The sequence below is a fragment of the Chionomys nivalis genome, chromosome 22, assembly GCF_950005125.1.
Source record: "Chionomys nivalis chromosome 22, mChiNiv1.1, whole genome shotgun sequence".
Lineage (NCBI taxonomy): Eukaryota > Metazoa > Chordata > Mammalia > Rodentia > Cricetidae > Chionomys > Chionomys nivalis.
The window spans coordinates 38,981,168-39,001,253 of NC_080107.1; the positions used below are offsets into that span (position 1 = coordinate 38,981,168).

Below are 20,086 nucleotides of genomic sequence, written 5' to 3' on the forward strand. Positions count from 1 at the left end.
GTCTCTCTCATTCTGTTGATTCACATGATGGTGGACTTAAAATATAGGAAGAGCTACACAAATTTCTTACAGCATCTGGGGGTGACATTCCTATGAGAAATGAGGTCACTGTCACTTTCACCCTCACCGATTTTTCAGACGAGAAGTGTATGTCTTTGTCCCGTGCAATGACCAGGTATGAGCATCTGCTTTTGTCTCGTCACCCAAAGACGCCAAGCTTTATGTGCCTGGATGAAAGACCACGTTCCTTTGGGTGGCACAGACACAATACTCAGGAGAGCAAGGCTCAACCTAGGTGCTTTCTGCCCCTCACAATCCAGCCTGATGAGTCAATGAAGGACAGAAGGAAGAGCTGAGGAGCACTGGGCTGGGCTTCACTTTACTCCTTGAGGCTGAGGGGTTAGAGAGGCTTAATGACTTTCAAATACTCTTGTTTTATTCACTCTTTATATAAGAATGCCCTGGCACACACCTTTAATCCCAGCACTCGGGAGGCAGAGGTAGGCAGATCTCTGTGAGTTTGAGACTAGCCTGGTCTACAAAGCCAGTCAAGATTACACAGAGAAACCATGTCTCAAAATAGATAAATAAATAAATAAATAATTAAAATTCATGGAAAATTTTTGTCAAAAATTGGTAAGGTAGAACAATTCATACGAATGAAACTAGGGTTGGCAACCCTAAACTCTACAATCATCTGCTTCCCCAAGTCCTCCCATGCTCCAGGTTCCGAGTAATTCTCATACAAATTGAAAAGGTAGGCTGTGTGGCCACCAAGTCTCCTGTAGTTCTAAGTGTCTCTTATCCTAAGATCCTCTATGCATACCCATCAGCATGGCCCAAGGGCTCACTCTAATCAAGTAAGGTCCTTTGGATGACACCGGGAAATGGCTCTAGGACCTAGTGGATACCAGGGGTCTCCTCCGTAGGGCTTCGTTATTCTCCAAGGGGCGTTAGTATATGCAGATTGCGTTTTGCAGGTTCACCACCATAGAACAAGCTTCCTACAGGCTCAACACTTGCCTCCCAGAGCCATGCTCTGATTATCAGCAGTGCACCCAGGCCCTCTGCCTCTGCCTGGGTCTGCTGATAGCCGACTGTGTCTACACCCTTCACAGCTGTCATAGCCAAGGCTGATAAAAATCACTGACGCATATTGCCTACCCAGCTGTGGGGGTTGGCGCAAGGCCAGCAGCCCAGCCACTCATTGGCAACGTTTCAACTGCTTGTTAGCATCATTGTCTCCCTCAGGTCTTAAAGGTGAACTTATAGGCTTGCCTCAAGCCAAGAGGACAGATAGGTCATACCCCAAAGAGTTTCCTGAGCTATTCGAGTAAATGGCACGAAGGGAGACAGACATTGGAACCATTGACATATCAAATGTATCTCAGTGGTTGTTAGCATTGTGAGGTTTTTGTTGGCCTCAGTGTGGGGATATTCATGTCTCTGTCTGCTTTGTAGAGAAACTATCCCATTATAACCCATTTCTCCATGCCTAAGATCTGGAGAGGGAAACCCCCTGTAGTTTGTGTCTTAGCGCTCTTGATTTCTCAATTGATCATTCATTGATTTCTCATTGGATCATTCGTTTGATATACCTTTGTGGAGTAGCCATTAAAATCCCGGACTTGGGATGTTATTCGAAAGGAGAGGGCTTGTCTCATGTGTGCGTGTGTGAAGTCCTGGCTTTGATCTCCATCACCATAGGAAAGGAAATAATAATGAATAATAAGAATGCTAGACTCCAGAGATAGGAGTGGGGTGGCTCAAGAGGCCACTCTGTCCTTAAGAAGTCCGTTGCCTTTACCCCTACCCATGATTATTAGGATGAACTGTGAAGTCAGTAGAAGCCATGTGTGAGACAGGAAGGATGACAGGGGCTGTGAGTCACAGGTAGGGGCAGGGACAAATTCGTGGAAACGGAGATTGAGCTGAGTCATTGCAGCCAGCTGGTATTTTTCCAGGTAGAGCAGTTAGAAGAAAGGCTTCCTGCAAGTAGGGCACATGGTGTACCAGGGCAGAGAGGTGTGAATGAGGTCAGTGTACTTGAACACATGAGTCACCCAGAATCCTAGGCTGCGTAAAGGGAGAGACTGGAGGTGGGGCTAGGTGTGGCGTTGAGGTCATCATAAAAGGGTGTGAGCCTTAACTCCAACTGTGGGTCTGATTCTATTGTTGGAGAAAGCCATGGAAGACAGAAAGAGCCCTGCATGCACGAACTAGGTTCAGAGTTCAGTTTCGGGCTGGGAGAAGAGGGCCGGCGGCATCGAGACATCTCGCGAATAAGGCGTGCGTGCGGCTGGATACTGCATCAAGTGTGTTCCCTGAGCCCCGAGGAGCAATTTGGACTCGCTTTGATGGCTGGAGTTCATGCTTTGCTCTTGCCCTTGCCTAACCTGCCTAGGTTCTGCACCACACTTTCTCACCTGCTCGCCTTTGGTGTGGCTGGGGGAGGCGTAGGCCTCCGAGTAGTGCTGCCGCTCAAACGGGCAGTCGAGCGGCTCGAGGTGGTGCTGGCTGAAGGCGTCCGTCCGAAGGTGCTTTCGGGGACCGCTGCTGCTGCTCTGTGAGTCGATGCTCAGCCGACAGCTGTCCTGGTCACCTAGTGCCCCCCGGGCAGGCAGGAAGAAAGCTTTCAGGGAACGCCCCCTGCCAAGCCACCAAAGTGGCCAAAGCAGAGGAGTAGACGGGCTGAGGAGGTGGGGGAAGGGTCAGCAAGAGGAAGGACCCATGTGCATGTGCCTGTGAATACGGACTGTCAGAACCCTACCCAGTCCTGGGCCAAAGGAAATCCTTCTCTTCCTATTAAAGCTGGAGCAGAGTGGTATCCTGTGTCTCATACCACCCACAGGTCCCCCAAGAACTCACTGTCATCCATCTTTCTCTTGCTGTCACCACCAGGCTGAGCGATGCCCAGGAGCCCGTTGATAGAATAGGTAGAGCCCAAGGAATCCGACTGGGGTGACTCTGGGGGTGTTACGGCTGAGCTGGGGACTGCAAAGGAAGAAGAAGGGTCAGAATGGGAGATGATGCTCCCCACAGCCCCTGTGGCCACCATGGGTTCAAAGCCGGAGGCCATGCTGTGGCCAGAGGCCCTGGAGAGCTAGAGTCCTTCACTTCCATGGGGCTGCTAGTGCCAAGGGCTCCTAGAATGGTATTTGTCTGGTGTGTCCATTTCCCATGTTCCCGTGAGTCTCCCATGAGCGTGGAACTACACTTTATCTCAGGGTAATAACTCAGTCCGTGTCCAAACATATGAACACTCATATGTTCTTGTGTGTCTGTATGTGTCTGTATCTACATGGGTGTGAGGACTGGGTCTACATTCAAGGGTATGGGAACAGCCAAATGCCTAAGCACTCACTCAGCGTGTGTCCTGGGCTCAGAGACTTGCTGGCCACGCAGCTGTCCATGGGGAGGTTGAAGGGTTGCTGCACTTTGGTTCGGATGATTCTGTGAGGGAACAGAAGGATTGTTAGAGAAAGAGGATGAAACAGGAGCTGTGGCTCTCCAGGATCCTGTCACCATGACAACCCAATTAGATATGTGTCTCCAACTTGATGAGTGGACCATCAAACTATGACTGTACCTCATTCTTCATACCTCTTCCTCCGTGTCATGTGTCATGACCAGAAACATGGAGCTCTCAAGGCAGAAATACAGGGGTAGCTTAGCAGGGTTTGTAGATTTGACCTGGATAGCCTCCCCGGAATTGACCCTGTTCTATATCTCATTGTTAACACCTAAGTGTGTGCCACCATCCGCTCTGTCCCTCTAGAGTCCCGAAGTCACCCACCCCACATATTCTATCTAGTTGTTTCTCTCCTTTTCGGTCGAGGGTCGAGGGGGCTCTTTCAAATACAAATAAGCTTCCTGCTTTAAACACACTAAAAGCTGCCCACCGCGGATGCTTTAAAGGTGGGAATCTGTTAAGGTGACCACAGACTTCTTGGAGACAGCTTCGTCTGTCACCTTATTCTCTGAATACTTCAGGTTCTTCTTGTCTCTTGACTGACTTCCTCTCATCTCCTGCACAAGCTCTCCTTAGCCGCAGGCTTTCGTATGTCATTGTGGTGTTTGCCTGGCCACATTTTCCACCTAGTTAAATCCCACTCCCAGCTTCTTACTTAGGGGAAGACCTTCACGATTTCCCGAAAACAAGTTACCATAGGCTATCCCACATGACGTCAGGCTAATAGCCCCTGCAGGACAAGTAGCTGCATTTCTGCACTGTCATTTTGGGTACTCTGTGTCTGTGTTCCCATTAGATTGTAAGCCTCACAAGGACAGGGATTTTACGTCCTGGGAACTAATACGGAATAAATGAATGAATTATGTGTGAACAAATGAGTGAGTACATGAAGGACGGAGGCAGGGAGCAAATGATTGAAAAAGTGACCAAGTGCCCAAGTACTCCAATGAGGGACAGAAAGGGATCTACTCAAGAAGCTCCTTCCATACAGTAAAAGGATAGGGTGTTTAAGGAAGGAAGGAAGATACAGCACAACATAGTGTGGGGACAGAGGGAGGCTCCACAGCATGAGCAAGAGAGGGCTGGGAGAGGTGACATGTGCCAGGCCCGGGAGCTCCTCCCTGATTCCTCAAAGTGAAGCCTCTTCCAAAACTCCTACTCTACCCAGGCCATTCACGTCTCTTGAGGAATCTTCCAGAACCTTGGGGTCTAGGAGGGCGCCGGAAGCTGCCCTCTCTCACCTGTTGATGGAGCTGACACTGGGCACAGTGTCATTGTCACAAACGCCTTCTGCCAGGAGCCGGTCCCGGATCTCCCAGGCGAACATGGTAGGGTTCTGCCGCTTGTAGTCCCCGATCTTCTCCACCACCTTGGGGGTGGCCACCTTGGGTTTGGAGCCCCCTATCACTCCAGGCCGGATGCTGCCAGTCTCGTAGTACCTACTCCAATAGAGAACCCCCCCAAAATTACCCGATAAGCAGGTGGGGCCTTTAAATAGGAACCTGGCCAGCACTTCTGACCCCTCTGGATCTCCCCAAGAGAGGTGTGGGAGTGAGACAGGCCCCTCCACCAACCCCTGTTCAGCCCAACACTGGATTTCTCTCCCACAATCCACTTCACTTGTGTGGATAGATTTATGCTGCTACCAAAGCAAGACCCCTCTGCAAAGACTTCACCTTGGGTTCTCTGTCTTCTTCCTCTGGCCAGCATCAGGAAGCATACAAAGATCTCCCTTGCAAGAAAGGACACTGGGTCCAGGCAGTGGTGGCGCAGGCCTTTAATCCCAGCACTTGGGAGGCAGAGACAGGCAGATCTCTGTGAGGTCAAGGGCAACCTGGTCTACAGAGTGAGTTCCCTTTTTCTGGGTTTTTTTTTTTTTTTTTTTTTGAGACAGAGTTTCACTGTAGCTTTGGAGTCTGTCTTGGAACTACCTCTGTTGAACAGGCTGGCCTTGAACTCACAGAGATCCACCTGTCTCTGCTTCCAGAGTGCTGGGATTAAAGGCGTGCGCCACCACCACCTGGCCCAGAGTGAGTTCTAGGATAGCCAGGACTGTTTCACAGAGAAACCCTATCTCGAAACAAGAAAGGAAGAAAGAAAGAAGAAAGGAAGAGAGAAAGAGAAGGGAAGGGAAGGGAAGGGAAGGGAAGGGAAGGGAAGGGAAGGGAAGGGAAGGGAAGGGAAGGGAAGGGAAGGGAAGGGAAGGGAAGGGAAGGGAAGAGACTGGAAGTCACAAGCCTGCAGAGTTTCTTTTCTCCCATCCATCTTCTCTTAGCATTATTAATTCTCCTCCTTTGCTCTCCTGGCCTCACCCAGGGAAGTCAGCTGGAGTCCCTGACCCCTCTACTTTCTTTCTGGGTACCTGTGTCTTGTCCAAGTCTGATCTGTCCCCTCACCCTTTGCCCTCTGGTTTTCTACCAGGTTCCATGGTTCATGTTGAAGCTGCTTCTGCCAGACTCTAAAGTCCAGCCTCACTTGAAATCTCTGGCCTGATTCAGCCCCCGAAGATGAACCTCCTCCTCCTCCAGAACCTATTTACCTCCCAACTAGCTGGCTGATACATTCGTGGCTTGATCTGGATGCCCTCTGGTCTACTGTGGCCTTTGGTCTCTTCTGCCAATGAATAAAATGGTCTTTATAAACACCATTGTCATCGCCATTCAGAGCTCGTCTCCTCTCTGGGACTCTGCAATCATTTGACTAATACTCTCTCCTTGGGCCATAAAAATAAGGCCTCTCTCTTCCCCTCTAATAATTTCAGGCATAGAGCCAAGGCTCTCTATGGTCCATTAGCCCAGCCCCTTTACTTCCTTGAAGCAGAGCTTGCCTTAAATCTACATAGGGTCAGTGTGTGACGGGTTAGGGAGTAAGGTGAACAGGACGTGGGACTTTGGAATTTCCAAATTCTCTACTTAAGGATATTTCTGATGCAAGGGTCACAGGCTTTGATAGTCCTTGTCCTGCTGAATCTGAGCCATGTGGTTCTCAGCCCTAACTGAAAGAATTAGAATCACGTGAGTGAGGTATTACGGATATACATAAATGAGTCTGTTCCCTCCTATTGTCTGTGCTGGAGTTCAGACCATGACCTTCTTATTTATTGTGAGGCTTTAGAGTTCCTTGGCACAGTCAGGGCTGAGAGCGACCACGTGGAGCCTTACAGATCAATGCTTTTCATTCCTCCCTATTTCTGAGCTTTGTGCTTCCTTGACAACTTACAAAAGCCACAGGCCGGCCTGGCAGTGGTGGCACACACCTTCAATCCCAGCACTCAGGAGGCAGAGGCAGGTGGATCTCTGGGAGTTGAGGCCAGCCTGGTCTATAAGAGCTAGTTCCGGGACAGGTACCAAAGCTACAGAGAAACCCTGTCTCGAAAAACCAAAAAAAAAAAAAAAAAAAAAAAGGCACAGGCCTAGCCAAGAGGCTGACTTCAGTAGGGCTGGGCTGTGAATTTTATCAAGCGCTCTCATGGCTTCTCTGACAGACTCTCTAAAAGTTGTGTCTTGAAAGATCTCATGGTACGTGGGTCTGCAGTGCTGAGGTTGGCCAGAGGAGGCAAGGCTTGAGGGGAAAGGCCATGTGTGGTCAATCTCGTGCTTACCTGCCAAGGATCTTGCTGACACAGCCATGGCTGACACGGAGCTGGCGCGAGATATCACAGGGCCTCACACCCTGGTGGGCCAGGTCCACAATGCGTTGACGGACAACTTCCGGCAGAGGCCTGCCATTCACAAAGGCCCCTCCTAACTGATTCAGCCCTCCGTGGCCTGAAAAGACAGGATTGTCAGGGACAATTGTCAGAACCAGGCGCTAAATGTTGGGTGAGAAATAGCCGTGGGTATGAGTACTGCGTGTGACCATGTCCGGGCACTCCACGGTCAGTTCCCCCAGCTCTCTCTACGTGAGCCCCACCTTGCTGAGAAACACACCTCCTGGAAAGGCTGGCACAAATAGTATAAGCAGCTCACCCCATCTGACATGTGAGGATACAAAAGGAGCACATCTCTTGTCTGGTGACCCTTTAGATCTGCTCCGTGTCCTCCAGAGCCCATCCCTTTACGTCAAGTACTGTCAGTGTTCTCTTTCCCCCATTCTTCTTCATCCACAGACACGAAAGGAGGGAAGGGGTCAGGCTGTTCACTGAGTGACACTGGAGAAAATATCTCTCCTCCCCCTGAAGATCCTTTTCTTTTTATTAAAATGAAGGCGCAGGATGAAACGAGCTGTCTTTCCCTTTGTCTTACGCCTCTTAAACTGCAGAACCTTCCCCCACCCCCTTAGTTTTTTACGACACAGTTTCTCTGTGTAGCCCTAGCTGTCCTGGAACTCACTCCATAGACCAGGCTGGCCTCCAACTCACAGAGATCCTGCTACCTCTGCCGCCCAAGTGCTGGGATTAAAGGTGTGAGCCCCCCTCGCCCAGCTATAGAGCCATATTTTGTAACAAGAACACAAAAGAAGTGCAGGAGAGAGTATCTGGCTGAGGCAGGTCAGAAGGATCTAGGCCCTGTCTGGCTGTCTCGCCTGAGCAACCCCAAGTTTTCTTCTCTCTTTGACAGGTCAGAGAACTAAAAACAGCAAACGGAGACCTCACTAGGAGACATCCCGTGAATCCAGTATCCCCGTGTCAGGCTGGGGTGGAGGCAGTAGAGTAAGTACATGGCAAGCCAAGCCTTAGCTGCTTCCCTGATTGACCTCTCCCCTCTAGACTGAGTCTATACTTCATTCTGATCATACATAGCTAGTCAGAGCCGTCTACTGAATGCCTAGTGCGTGACAGGTGCTTTAGCAGGTCCTGAAGCCCCAAGGTGAATACAGCCATCTGCATACTTGCACCCACCTGACGGGGCTTATTACAGTAGAAGCCTAGACCAGCTAATCAGCATACCTCATGACCTTCCCTGGAATCTCCTGCTCAGAGAGGTAATTACTGAATCGGTAGACTCAGTCAGAGATGCACAGAGGAGCTCTTAGAAAAGTTCAAGCTGAGACTCATGACGAAGAAGTGTTAGATGAGAGAAAGGAGATCCTGTCTGAGCCACGGGAATAGTACAAGCAAAGGTTCTGAGGTTGAAAGGGTAGGAGTCTGTGAGATTTGTGATACTTTCAACTCTACGATACACAGTGGGTTAGTTTCAGAGCTGAGAAGTCCAGTTTCCAGAAGACCACAAAGAGCATTTCAGTGGCTTGACTTGAATGACTCAGCTTATGTGAAGAACAGCCAGGATCCAAACAAAGCTTAGGACTCCAACCCTTGCTGCTGCTGTATGGGTCCTTGATTGACAGCTGGAGCTGACCCTGTCTCTGCAACCTTAGGATGACAGTGTCATTGCCTAGGCATAACTAGCGTCTTTTCACACCAAGGACTGGATCTCGTGATCTAGCTTAGCATGGGAAGGTCTAAGGACTCCAGAGGTTGGTAGAGCAGAATGGACTGAGCCCAAATGCTCAGGACTCCCTGAAGCTGACTGCAAAGCAGCCAGTATTGTACGGAGAGTCATAGCGAGTCAGCCGGTAAGAAGGGAAAGTTGGTGCCAGGCCAGTGTGACCAGTTAACCATATGTATGGACAAGGGTAGGAAGTGTCTTTGCTGAGCACACTGTGCCCATTATCACCCACTGACTTAGCACATTCGAAACAGCCTCCCAATTTCTCCCCAGGGACTCATAATGTCTTCAACAGAACAGATAATTTTCCTTAAAACAAACAAACAAACAAGGTCAAAAGCCTCTGTCCAGGGCATTAAATCAAGAGGAAAACCGCACTGGCTGCACACCAAGCATGAGGGACATGGCGGTCCATCTTCCAGGTACAGCTTCTGTCTGTCCTATTCTAGGGTACCTGCCCCAGTGAATACTTTTACATGAGTTGGACAACGTCTTGGGGACTTTCAGTCCAGCCCAGGCGATGGACAATGTGGTTCTTGTCTGCTCTTGAACTTCTTCCCCTGACCTCTCACTGGCTATGCTGCCCTTAGTAGAGAAATGGGCCCTCATTGCCTTTTGACCCCTTGGGGCCTAGACACCAAACACCAGGGCACATCAGACAGCTATCCAAGTGTACAAGACTGTAGGCAGGACTACTTTGTCCCCATGTTCCAGAATTTTTACTGCATAAGGCATAGATCTTTGCACTAGAATCTCTCTCTCTCTATCTCTCTGGAAGTCAGATTTCATATAGAGAGGGGTGTCACAAGTTGAGCATTTTGCCTGAAAACAAAACAAAAAGCACAATCTACTCATGTGGTTCTCCAATAGACATAGCACGAACTATACCCTAAATTATCCTAAGGACTGAAGCAGAATCCTGGAAACCCACATCCTCAGGACCATACTGAAGTTCACTGCACAGCAACCAGCCACATCTCGGGCCCCCTGAACTGTGACTTCTCTGGGGAGTTATTTTATTGAGGAAGGGCTTGAGTCAGATTTCTGCTTTGACTCTGTATGTTTTGGTCATATCATTTGAGTAGATTTGGTTGTTTGTAACTTTGGTATGAAATGGAGGTTAGCAGGATTTCTCACTATGTTTGCTGGTCACTGCAATGGGAACGTGGGGTGATGGTAGAGAAGCATTTCTTTAGCTGAAAGCCTTGATAGAAATATAAATGTTTTCATTATAACATCAACATGGGTGAATGCTACCACCCTGGCTTGGCCCTAACACTTAGGTTCTTCAATTGAAACACACACCAGAGACACAAGAGGGTTTATTGAAGAAAAACCCATTGAGGACAACCTTAAGTTTTTAAATCAGTTGGTTTAGGGTAGAACCAAGAATTTGTATTTGTCGGAGACCCACAACTGTTCACTGTGAAGAGAATGTGTTACTTTGGAGTGTTCAATCTAGAATGGGACATGTATATAATACCCTCCCCTCAAGGTTCAATGATCTAAGCAGAACGGGGAGGGGACAGACTGTGAGACAGAGGTGGTGGATGACTTCCTGGACAGAGCCGAGCAGCTGCACATAGGAACTCACCTGGATGATGACATCATTCACAAGACCCACACAAACTCCAGCCAGACAAAAGCCCAACATGGACAAGGGAAAGAGAACAAGAAGTCCCAACCCTGGCTGGGCATCTACTGGTATTTGACTGCCGACAGGAAAGGGAAAGTTAGCTCTTCAATGGTATGACAGCTGGTTCCACTCCCAGGAGTAGTCGGCCAACACAAACTGGACCCAAGTGAATTGATGAGCGTGTGTACACACATACACACACGCACACCACATACATGCATGCACACACGCATGCGCGTGCACACACACACATGAAATGGGGTTTGGGTGGATAGGGAGGTGAGGGATGATCTGGCCAGAGTTGGGGGAATCAGATGAATCTGATCAAGATTCGTTGCAGGAAATTCTCAAAGAATTAATAAAACTTTTTAAAAAGTGTGTTTCTAAGAAGCTTCCAGACTGCAAGTGCTGATACTGTGGGACCACTGGTTTAGGCTGGACATTGGGCAATGGCTGACAAAACAAACAAGATCATATCTTCTCCTTCTCCAACCTTTCCCCAAGAATCGTAATCATTACGTGTATTTAATGCCTTTTGTTTCAATTCAACACATATTAGCAAAATGTCAATGGCGACTCAAGTACAGAGCCCTGTATGTGTAACCTTGAACAAGACATGAATGTTTAAATCCCTTTCAGGGGGCACAATCAGATTAATTTGGAACCTCCATGTTAAGATAGAAGTCCCTTGGAGGAGCACACAGGCAACCAGAGAGGAATCAAAGGAACGCCTAGAAAACAAACAAACAAAATGACCATAGGAAGTAGGAAAAGGTTTCTTGCATGAAGTCCTGTTGCTTTGACCAAGTAGAATGCCATTTACCACCTCTATATATTATGCATAAAAGAAAGATTGGGAAGAGCCAACCGGTTGCCTATGAAGGTGGCCTCTATGGGTTGAGGTTTTGAACTGAGTTCTGTTATGGAAGGGCCTTTGTATTTTCTGTGTCCGGTGTGGGGGAGTGGACTTCGCTAGGTGATTCACGGCCAAATGCCCAGAGGTGGGTGCAAGCTTCCTTCCTGCCCTCAGTGAGGGGCTGATGTCCACTGTAACTAAGCTCCTTTCATGCTGCTTTGTACTTTATGGGCAGGTGGGCCTTAAGGTCGGAAGCCAGTGGTTAAGTAGGAGCTCCCTGGTTGGTCCAGAGGCTGAGTGGAGGAAAGCAGAAGTCAGGAGGAGGTTTAAAGCATCCTAAGCAAAGTCCTTTTGTATGTCTAGAGGTCTATGAGTGGGGAGAGGGGGATGTGTAGGAGGAAGCTTGACTGGATATAAGAAAACTCATGAGTATGGAGGTCTTCAGATAGGGAAATGCAAGTTTCCCTGATCAGAGAGGAGTTAGCTTGATTGGCAGGCTCTAAAGCTTTAGGTGACGTTTGCTATAGAGCAACCTTTGAGGGGAAATGACCATTTCAGAAGGTCCAAGGACACTGGTGATTTCTTATCTACTTAAAAGGCTCTGAGAAGCAAGGATGGGAGAATGAGACAGAGACCGCTTGAAGCTCGCATTGCATGAACTGATGCTGAACACATAAAAGAGGAGCACACCTTCCCTGCACCCCCAATCTTTTGCACCCTCACCCATCATCATATCACTGACTTCTGACCAACTGCTTTATCTGTTTGATTTCTTTATGAATTCCTCAAAGGAAGAAGCCAAGGCTTTGTTTACATAGTGCCCGACTCGGGGTCCCTCTTGTGGGACCCTCAAACTTCATTTTACAGTACTGTTTTTCTTTTTATCATCTTGATTCCTTAGAGCTATGCCCCAAAATAACAATAGCTCAATGTGCCGTGCTGTAAAAAAAAACTGGTTTTACTGTCTGGGGATTTTTTTCTGTAGCTCCAAAGAGAGTCAAGGTAGGCAGATGTTTGAACCCTTGGCAAGGCTGTACCGTAAGAGATGCAGAGGCTGCCTTGGGGTACCCTTCAAACCATGCTACTTCCCTTCCATGAAGAATAAGCCTTGCTGATACTAATGAATCTCTGATGTTCTCAGTCTGGTGTTGCCCTTCCCCAGGACACTGGCTTACAGGTCTGCAATGGCTCCAACCTCCCAACCTCTCCCTCTTGGCTTTATACCTTTATGGAATAAAAAAAATCCAAGGACTCAAACTGTACCTAAGGAAAGTGTTCTAGTACCAAGCCGGTACACCAGATCACTTCAGATCATAAGGTTATGCGCACATCAGATCCTTGTGTTTAGAGACAATGAGCTGTCCTGCTGGGAAGGACATGCATCCACTCTGCCCCATCTCCCTGCCTGATCTTTGGTGTCTGTCTCTGGGCCTGCAATTTGTCCTCCTAAGGGAAGTTAGAGAAGAGAGGCAGTGGCTAAGTAAGGCTACTCTTTACCTTTCTCATTCATTTCTCATAGACTGCTCACACTTCAAATGCTCTTGAAACTGACTCTATAACTTATTGTCCTACTTAAAAAAAATACATTTTGTCAGGTGGTGGTAGCGCACGTCTTTAATCCCAACACTTGGGAGGCAGAGGCAGACGGATCTTCGTGAGTTCGAGGCCAACCTGGTCTACAAGAACTAGTTCCAGGACAGGCTCCAAAGCTACAGAGAAACCCTCTCCTGGAAAAAAATTAACTACTCACTGTCTACTAGGTTCATAGTCTGGATCTACAAATAAAACGAAATCTATCATCTATGTGCTCTCTCTAGCCCCTACCTGAAAATTCTATCCTTGACTGGGAAACTCTGTTCCCGTTCTTTTCAACCCAAATGCCTTAAGAAGTAATCCTACTTGCCTTTTTGGCTCCCCCATTTCCTCCCTTCCCTTATGGGGGTCAGCTCTCTCTCAAGCCTCATGCCTGGTATGTGCTCAAACACTTCATGACGTGTGGGTAGACTCTCCCTCTTCGAGAGGCTCCCGTGTCAACCTCCTGGTTCCTTATATGAACAGTGTAAGCTTGTCACTCTCCCCATTGCGGTACATCCGTGTTTTCTCTTTCCACAACATCTCTCAAACCTCAGTGCTGTTCTCACTCTGCAGAGCTTCACTTCAGCCCATTCTTAGGGTTTTACCTATAATCCGTCTTTACATAGCACTGTGAGTACCAAGGAGCACCCCTTCCCCTTTGTGTTCAGCTTCCTATGAGAAAGCTCTTAAGTAATAAATTATCGCCACCACCCCTGCAGCTGCCATCGCCCCGGGCCATCTGGGCCGATGACTACAGCCCTGTGCTACCCCTGCCCCTTCGGCTGCATCACGTGCTGTTTTCTGCTGGAGTTTCCTGCTGGTCTTTGGCTACTGTCGGTGCTGGTGTTGCCTTTGGGCCTTTGCATCTGCCATTTCCTCCACTCAGAACCTCTGTCTTCTCCTTTTGTCTCATCAGCTCCTGTTTACCTCGAGTCACTGTCCTCGAGGACTTCACTTTTTGTTGACAGACTAGGTTGAGCCTCTGTTTGGATGTTTTCCTAGCATTCCTTACATTTATTGCATAGTGTTCATCAAAAAATGCAGCATCCATCATGATTTTTTTTTTTGAGGAACTTGTTTAAAAATGATGAGGGAAACGTTCACAGTCAGAAAAAATTTGAATGAGAAGGGTGTATGGGATGATCCAAGTATCTTTGCATAGTTATATAAGTGAAAAATGACCTTCATCTGTTACCGGACTGAAAGCCAAATGCAATCAAAAGTATTTCTGTTAAAAGTTTATTGTTAAATTATGTAATGTATTAAATAAATATATCCCATATGAATCAGCCAACTGCTTTGAGCCTCTTCCATTCTCCCATACAGAATACTCACCAGACTACATCATTTCTATCCGCAAATATTTATACCAATATCTTCTAGCTGCCTTCAGCATTCAAAGACCCACGTATTTGACATTGTCTTATGCACTATGACAAACCAAACATTTCCACTGAAGTGAGAACATAAAATCGATCCCTACCTTCATGGAACATGTAGTCCAGAGACAGAGAGTCTAAGAAGAGTTATTCATTTGCTAAATAAACACACAGACAAATGTTTGATTTATATGTAAGATGCACACGAGGACACAACGGATGCAGAATTAAAGAATAATGAAGGGGGAACGAGAGATGGAATCATTTCAAGATGATCAAGGAAAAAATCCTCATAGATGAAACATAATCCACACAGGCAGGAGTGGAACCTGGGCTCACCTGTCTCCCGCCTCCCTTTCCCATACAACTCCTAGTTACACAGCTGGAAATCAGTACATCCCAACCCACGTCTGCAAGTATCATTCCCAGGTTCATGCCTGCGTGTACCACTCCAATGTTCATGTCTGAGTGTACCACTCCCATGTTCATGTTTGTGTGTTCCACTCCCATGTTCATGTCTGCATATACCACTCCCATGTTCATGTCTGCATGTACATGTTTGTGTCTGCATGTACCACTCCCATGTTCATGTCTGCATGTACATGTTTGTGTCTGCACGTACCACTCCCATGTTCATGTCTGCGTGTACCACTCGCACATTTAAGAATGTTTAAAGAAAACACATGGCGTCCTTTCCATCATGGTAATGCCAAGCTTCTAAATTCGGCAAACAAGACCCACCATGACCTTTCTCTTCTCCCATGACTCATTACCCACCTGTCTAAGCCTTAAAATCAATGTCCTAGTATACATAATTGCTTACTATTTTTGTCATAGTACCTAAGTCCTGCCCTGAGTCTTCATTCATGCCATCTGCCATGCCTGGAGTTCTAATGCCTTACTTTCTCCTGATTGATTTCATTTATATATTAAGAGTTACCTTTCTACAGGAAGTCCTCTGTGTCTTTTCTGCCTGCTTCCTCTGGTCTTTTCTGTTAAAGGAGCCAGGGCCAACCTCTGGTACTACATTTATCAAACTGTAAGTGCCCCGTTACTGACTGTGCCTGCTGCATAGACTGACTGCTTCTTGAAGGATGCTTTATTATTATTTATTATTATTACTGAATAATATTTAGTACACAGTGATACCATGCCATGCTTGTTTAATTCATCATTGGAAGGAAGGAACATGGAAGAAGGAAAAAGAAAAAGTGAAGGGAAGCAAGGAAGAACAAAGAAAAGGAGGGAAGAAGGCAGAGCCAAAGGAGGTTTAGAAAAGACTGCACAGACTTTGCTTTCAACAGAATTCTGTTTCCCACAGACTGTATATAAGTATTTGAAGAAGGAGCTCCACACATCACAGCCTGGGAAAAGTGAGGTTTTCATTGTTTCTGAGGACCTAGGCAGTGAATGCAGCATTCTTTCTTCTGGCTCTAACACCAAGCCTCTGATGCTCACACTAAGTGTATGAGCCCTTCTTGGTCCAGACTTTTGTGAGGAGCCAGCTTTATGGAAAGGTGTGGCTGCATGTTCTAGTGGAGGCTGAGGAGAAAGAAGTGCTATTGCAACTTTGCACCAGTGTGGGTCTTAAAATGCCTCTTTAAGGAGCTTTTTATTTTTAACTCTGGTTGCAAAGGTTCCATGAAGAATGGTGAAGTGACCACCCAGCTCTGGCCGTGTGTGATTTACAGCTCTGTTGGGGAGAAAGTCCCCGAGTCACAGCCCAAGCCAAGGAGACAGTAGATTAGCGGTGGAAGTTACCTTTCCTGAGAACTCAGATACCTGCTGTGGAGAAATGTTTGTCTCATGCCTGTGTGGGAAGTGCTGCTTTGTGCCCATCACAGTTTAGTCAGTAACAAAGAAAAGAAACATCCCCACATCACGTTGCCTAGGAGCTCACCACTGCCTTCAAGGACAATGACAAGGGCAAGGACAATCCAGTCCCAGTACCTGGTTTCCCCTGATTTCTTCTGGTAGCATCCTTCAGAGTATGGTCAGAAGACAGACACCTGTTCCTAGGAATTCCAGCAGAGGGGTTTTTAACAGAATTCCCTGGGTGTCAAGGGATACACAAGCACAAAGAAAGAACCGAAGTATCTCCGAAATGCAGGTCAATCATCCCTAATCCAAATTTCCCAAAGTACAAGATGTTTTCAAAGATCACAAACTTCTTTAGTACCAACAAGCTACATGTTCCCGACCTGACTTCTCTGAAGGGCGTGAGCGAAAACACAGGTGCGTGGAAACCTCACACAGAATGGCCTTTGGGTTATATGTATAAGGAGTATAGAAAACATAAGTGATATTGTATACATAATAAATAAATATTTTAGAAAACATAAGCGAATGTCACGATGGCATGATGAGAGTTGGGTCTCGTCCTCAAGACTGTGTGTGTGTGTCTGTGTCTATGCATACACACACACACACACACACACATCAATTCTCCCAAATCTAGAAAGGTCTGAAATATGAAATACTTCTGCTCCAAACATGTTGAATAACAGATGTGCAATCATAGGAAGCAGCCACTGTCCCTGGGCGGGAGGACACAAAGGGAAAAGCTAATGTCAAAATCTAGGTGCTTGAAGGGAGTTCCAGCTCCATCCCGGGGCTTGGAGCTGCAGTGTGATGGTTTGCCCAGATGCTGCTGGAGGCATGCGATTGGCTCTCAGCCATCTGGAATCTAGATCAGCAGATACTGCTGTACCAATGCTGCCAACAACCACCTAGAACAAGAAGGAAGGCCTCCAGCTGTCTGCTACCCACCAGCTGGCCGAGTTAGCAGTCCATCATGGACATGGCCACCAAGAAGCAGCTTCCCATCATGTATTTCAGCAATGATTCCTGGATGGGGTTCAAATAGTCACTGGTTTTTATTCTCTGAAGCTGTGTGGAACAGAGACCAGAAAACCCACACTTCACCTTGGCAGGGACTTCATTTTCTTCTGCTTAAGTAGGTTGTTTGAACCTGAACTCAGTAAGACATCCACAAAGGTTTGCCATTCCTGTGTCTGTTTTGATATCCATGTTTTGAGGGTATGATTTTCTGGCTGGTTCTTTCTCTAGTGGTTTCAATTTACTTCACACCTCAGCAAGTAGCTGATCCCCACCACCACCACCACCACATTTGCCCCTCTTGCCCGGGTTGTTTTCTGTTCTCATTATTTCAGAATCCTTTGTGATGAGACAACCTTGGCTCTGGATGCTTTGGGGGTCAAGAATAAGGCCAGAGCTCCCTTTCCTCCTGAAGTGCATGACTAGGTGGTTACTCATTGACTCCTGGGCATTCTTTTGGAAGCCTGCCTTGGATCTGCCCGGTTCTGCTCCTCTACAAGCTTTAAAGCAGTGGGGAGAAGCGACAGTGACCCTGGGTCTCCTACAGTCTGAAGCTCAGCCAAACCAAAGAGTATCTCCGAGTAGGGTTAGATGGATTCCTTTAGAAGGCAGGGGAAGATGCCCTGGCTTGGATTAGACCAGAGGGTGGGGGCACTAAGAAGGCTTAGCTCAATTTTTTCATTTTCAGTGCTCAGGTATGAAGAGGTTGTACAGGTGCTGAAGGAGAGACACAAAGGGTGAATGAAGAGCTTTTCTTTGGGTTGGGCTATGGCTGAAAAAGAACCAAACTTGACGCGTATCTTACCAATATCGTCCCTTAAAAAGGAGAAAAGAGAAGGAAGAAGGGAGGCGGGCCGTGTTCTATATTCAGCCCCTTTCCTGGGTTAGTTAGTGCTTAGGAATCAAGACGGCAGGCAGCACTGAGAAACCCGCTCCTTCCTGAGCCGTGCACAATCGTCTAAGTGCGTTTTCCATTTGATTCGCACAATGGCCCTTGAAGTGGAAAGCACACTGCCTCCGTTTTACATACAACAGGGTGAGGAACAGAGATGGTAGATAGATTGCCCAAGGCTGCCCATTGCCAGAGGGCAGAATTGAGCCTCGATCTAAGCAAATACTCTCTGCATTTCATGGTTCCTGCCACCTTGGTCATTCCATGTAGAGTCAGACCCTCCCTAAGAGCGAATAGGTCTTCGGCACCACCTTTCCAACGTGTGTGCTTCCAAAGTCCACTTTAAAATCCTTTCCAGGTCTTCACTGATCAGATGATTGGCGTATAGGATGTCACTATTTGACTTTTTCCAGTGAGAAGGGAAAAAAAAATATCCAATTCTTTTCTGTCCCCTACGCTTCCGTATGGGTTTATTCTCCTCCGCCCTGTTTAAGTCTGTCCCCACCTCTTTTCTTCTGCCTTTCCGCCTGTGGCTTGGCCCCCATCCTCAGTCCCTTCCAGTTCCTTTACTGTTGGTACCCAGTGTTATCGTCCCTCTGACCTACTGTCACTGGCCCCTTCGAGGCCTCCCTTGTACTCCTCCACCTCTGTCTCCCCTCTCTCTCTCCCTCCCCTGACTCCTTCGGCCACCCCCTTTCCCTGCATAATCTCCCTGCCTGCTTGACTGCCCAGGTTCTTTATCCCGTCTTCCCCTCAAAGGCTTTCACAGCTCCGCTGTTATTCTTGTATTAGCATTGAACCCATTAAAGCTAATTTGTTTGCCCTAATCTCCATTTATTTTTCCCTAGTTGATATTAGATTTCCCTTTCTATTGCTCCAGCATGATTTTCTCTTTGTCTTCCTAATGGTCTACCACCCACCCCCCCTTCCTCTTATTAATCTGGTTGGCTTCACCGTGGTTTCAAGGCCTTTGTCTCTCTGCCTCCCCCAGCCCTTAGATTAACCCTGTCACCTCTCTCCCAAAAAGGAACCCCAGTGTTTGTATTTCCAAGGATGGGACTGCTGTAAATGTCAACAAGCCTCTAAGCTTCCTGGGGAAAGTGCTGCTGATCTTGACAGCAGGTATTTTCCTAAGGCCAGTCTGTCGTTTCCAGAGCACAGGGGCCGGGCGGCAGCAGGTACCTGGGTCCCAGGGCGGCCTTGAGCCTGAAAGCTGCTATGCTCTGGTTTGTCCTAGGTAGGATGAACTTCAGGACTCTCCCAGAGATTTCTGAAGGCTTCTTCCAGCTTGCCTTTTTCCTATGTATTTTACTAGCAGGCTAAGCGGCAGATGGGCAACTTTCTCCCTATGACTGAGATTTGGCAATTTCTTGAACAATAGGCGCAGTACTTCACCTTCCTAAAGACGCAGAGGCCTCTGTGTCTACGACTCTGGGAGTAGCTGATCTACACCCTGCCCTCTGGCTTCCATGTACCCAACGAGAGAGGCCTCCCAGGAGCGAGGTTCACTAATGGTCTCGCCTCGCCGGCCTTGTCTGTGGACCTCACTCCTCAGGCTCTGGAAACGGAGAGCCTCAGAGACAGCTGCCGCACCTCCTCTGGTTGTGTAGGCTCTGTTCTGGGGGGCGAGTCCTCCTAACCCCTGACTGCTCGCCAGACTCCCTAGGGAAGCCAGGTACTTTCCACCTCGTAGAGTTCAAAGAGGAGATTTTGGTATGATGTCCCTGACCCTGGGTCTGTAGGAAGAGTCTCTGGTGACGGCTTAGGGTTTGTAGCCATGCTGTAGAGCATAAGTTACCAGGAACCTAAATCATTAATTAGCCCATTAAACATGAACTTGCCACCAGGAGCCTCCCAGAGTCCTGGAAGGTGTGCTAGAGGTCTTTCTTCCGGCTCCTCCCCGTGAGCTTCCGGAGGCCTGTGGGTTCCGGGTACCAACGACCCACCTGGGCAGTGGTGGACATCTCTGAGCTACACAGCGGGAGCCAGCGCTCTGCAATTCAGAGCAGGTGAGGACACCTGTGGAGTATACACTTCCAGATTCCTCACAA

At 47.8% G+C, this 20,086-nt stretch overlaps 1 protein-coding gene across 2 annotated transcripts in view; it reads right to left on the reverse strand.

Annotated features, from left to right (window-relative positions):
• Positions 1-20,086, reverse strand: part of Pax8 (paired box 8) — a 59,137-nt gene that overhangs the window by 18,684 nt on the left and 20,367 nt on the right. For both annotated transcript variants that reach the window (XM_057755034.1, XM_057755033.1), the window contains exons 3-7: positions 7,074-7,239; positions 4,714-4,911; positions 3,365-3,453; positions 2,869-2,994; positions 2,427-2,602 (exon numbers count right to left, since the gene is read on the reverse strand). In XM_057755034.1, coding sequence (XP_057611017.1) covers positions 2,427-2,602; positions 2,869-2,994; positions 3,365-3,453; positions 4,714-4,911; positions 7,074-7,239 — 755 coding nt within the window. The remainder of the gene's footprint in view (positions 1-2,426; positions 2,603-2,868; positions 2,995-3,364; positions 3,454-4,713; positions 4,912-7,073; positions 7,240-20,086) is intronic.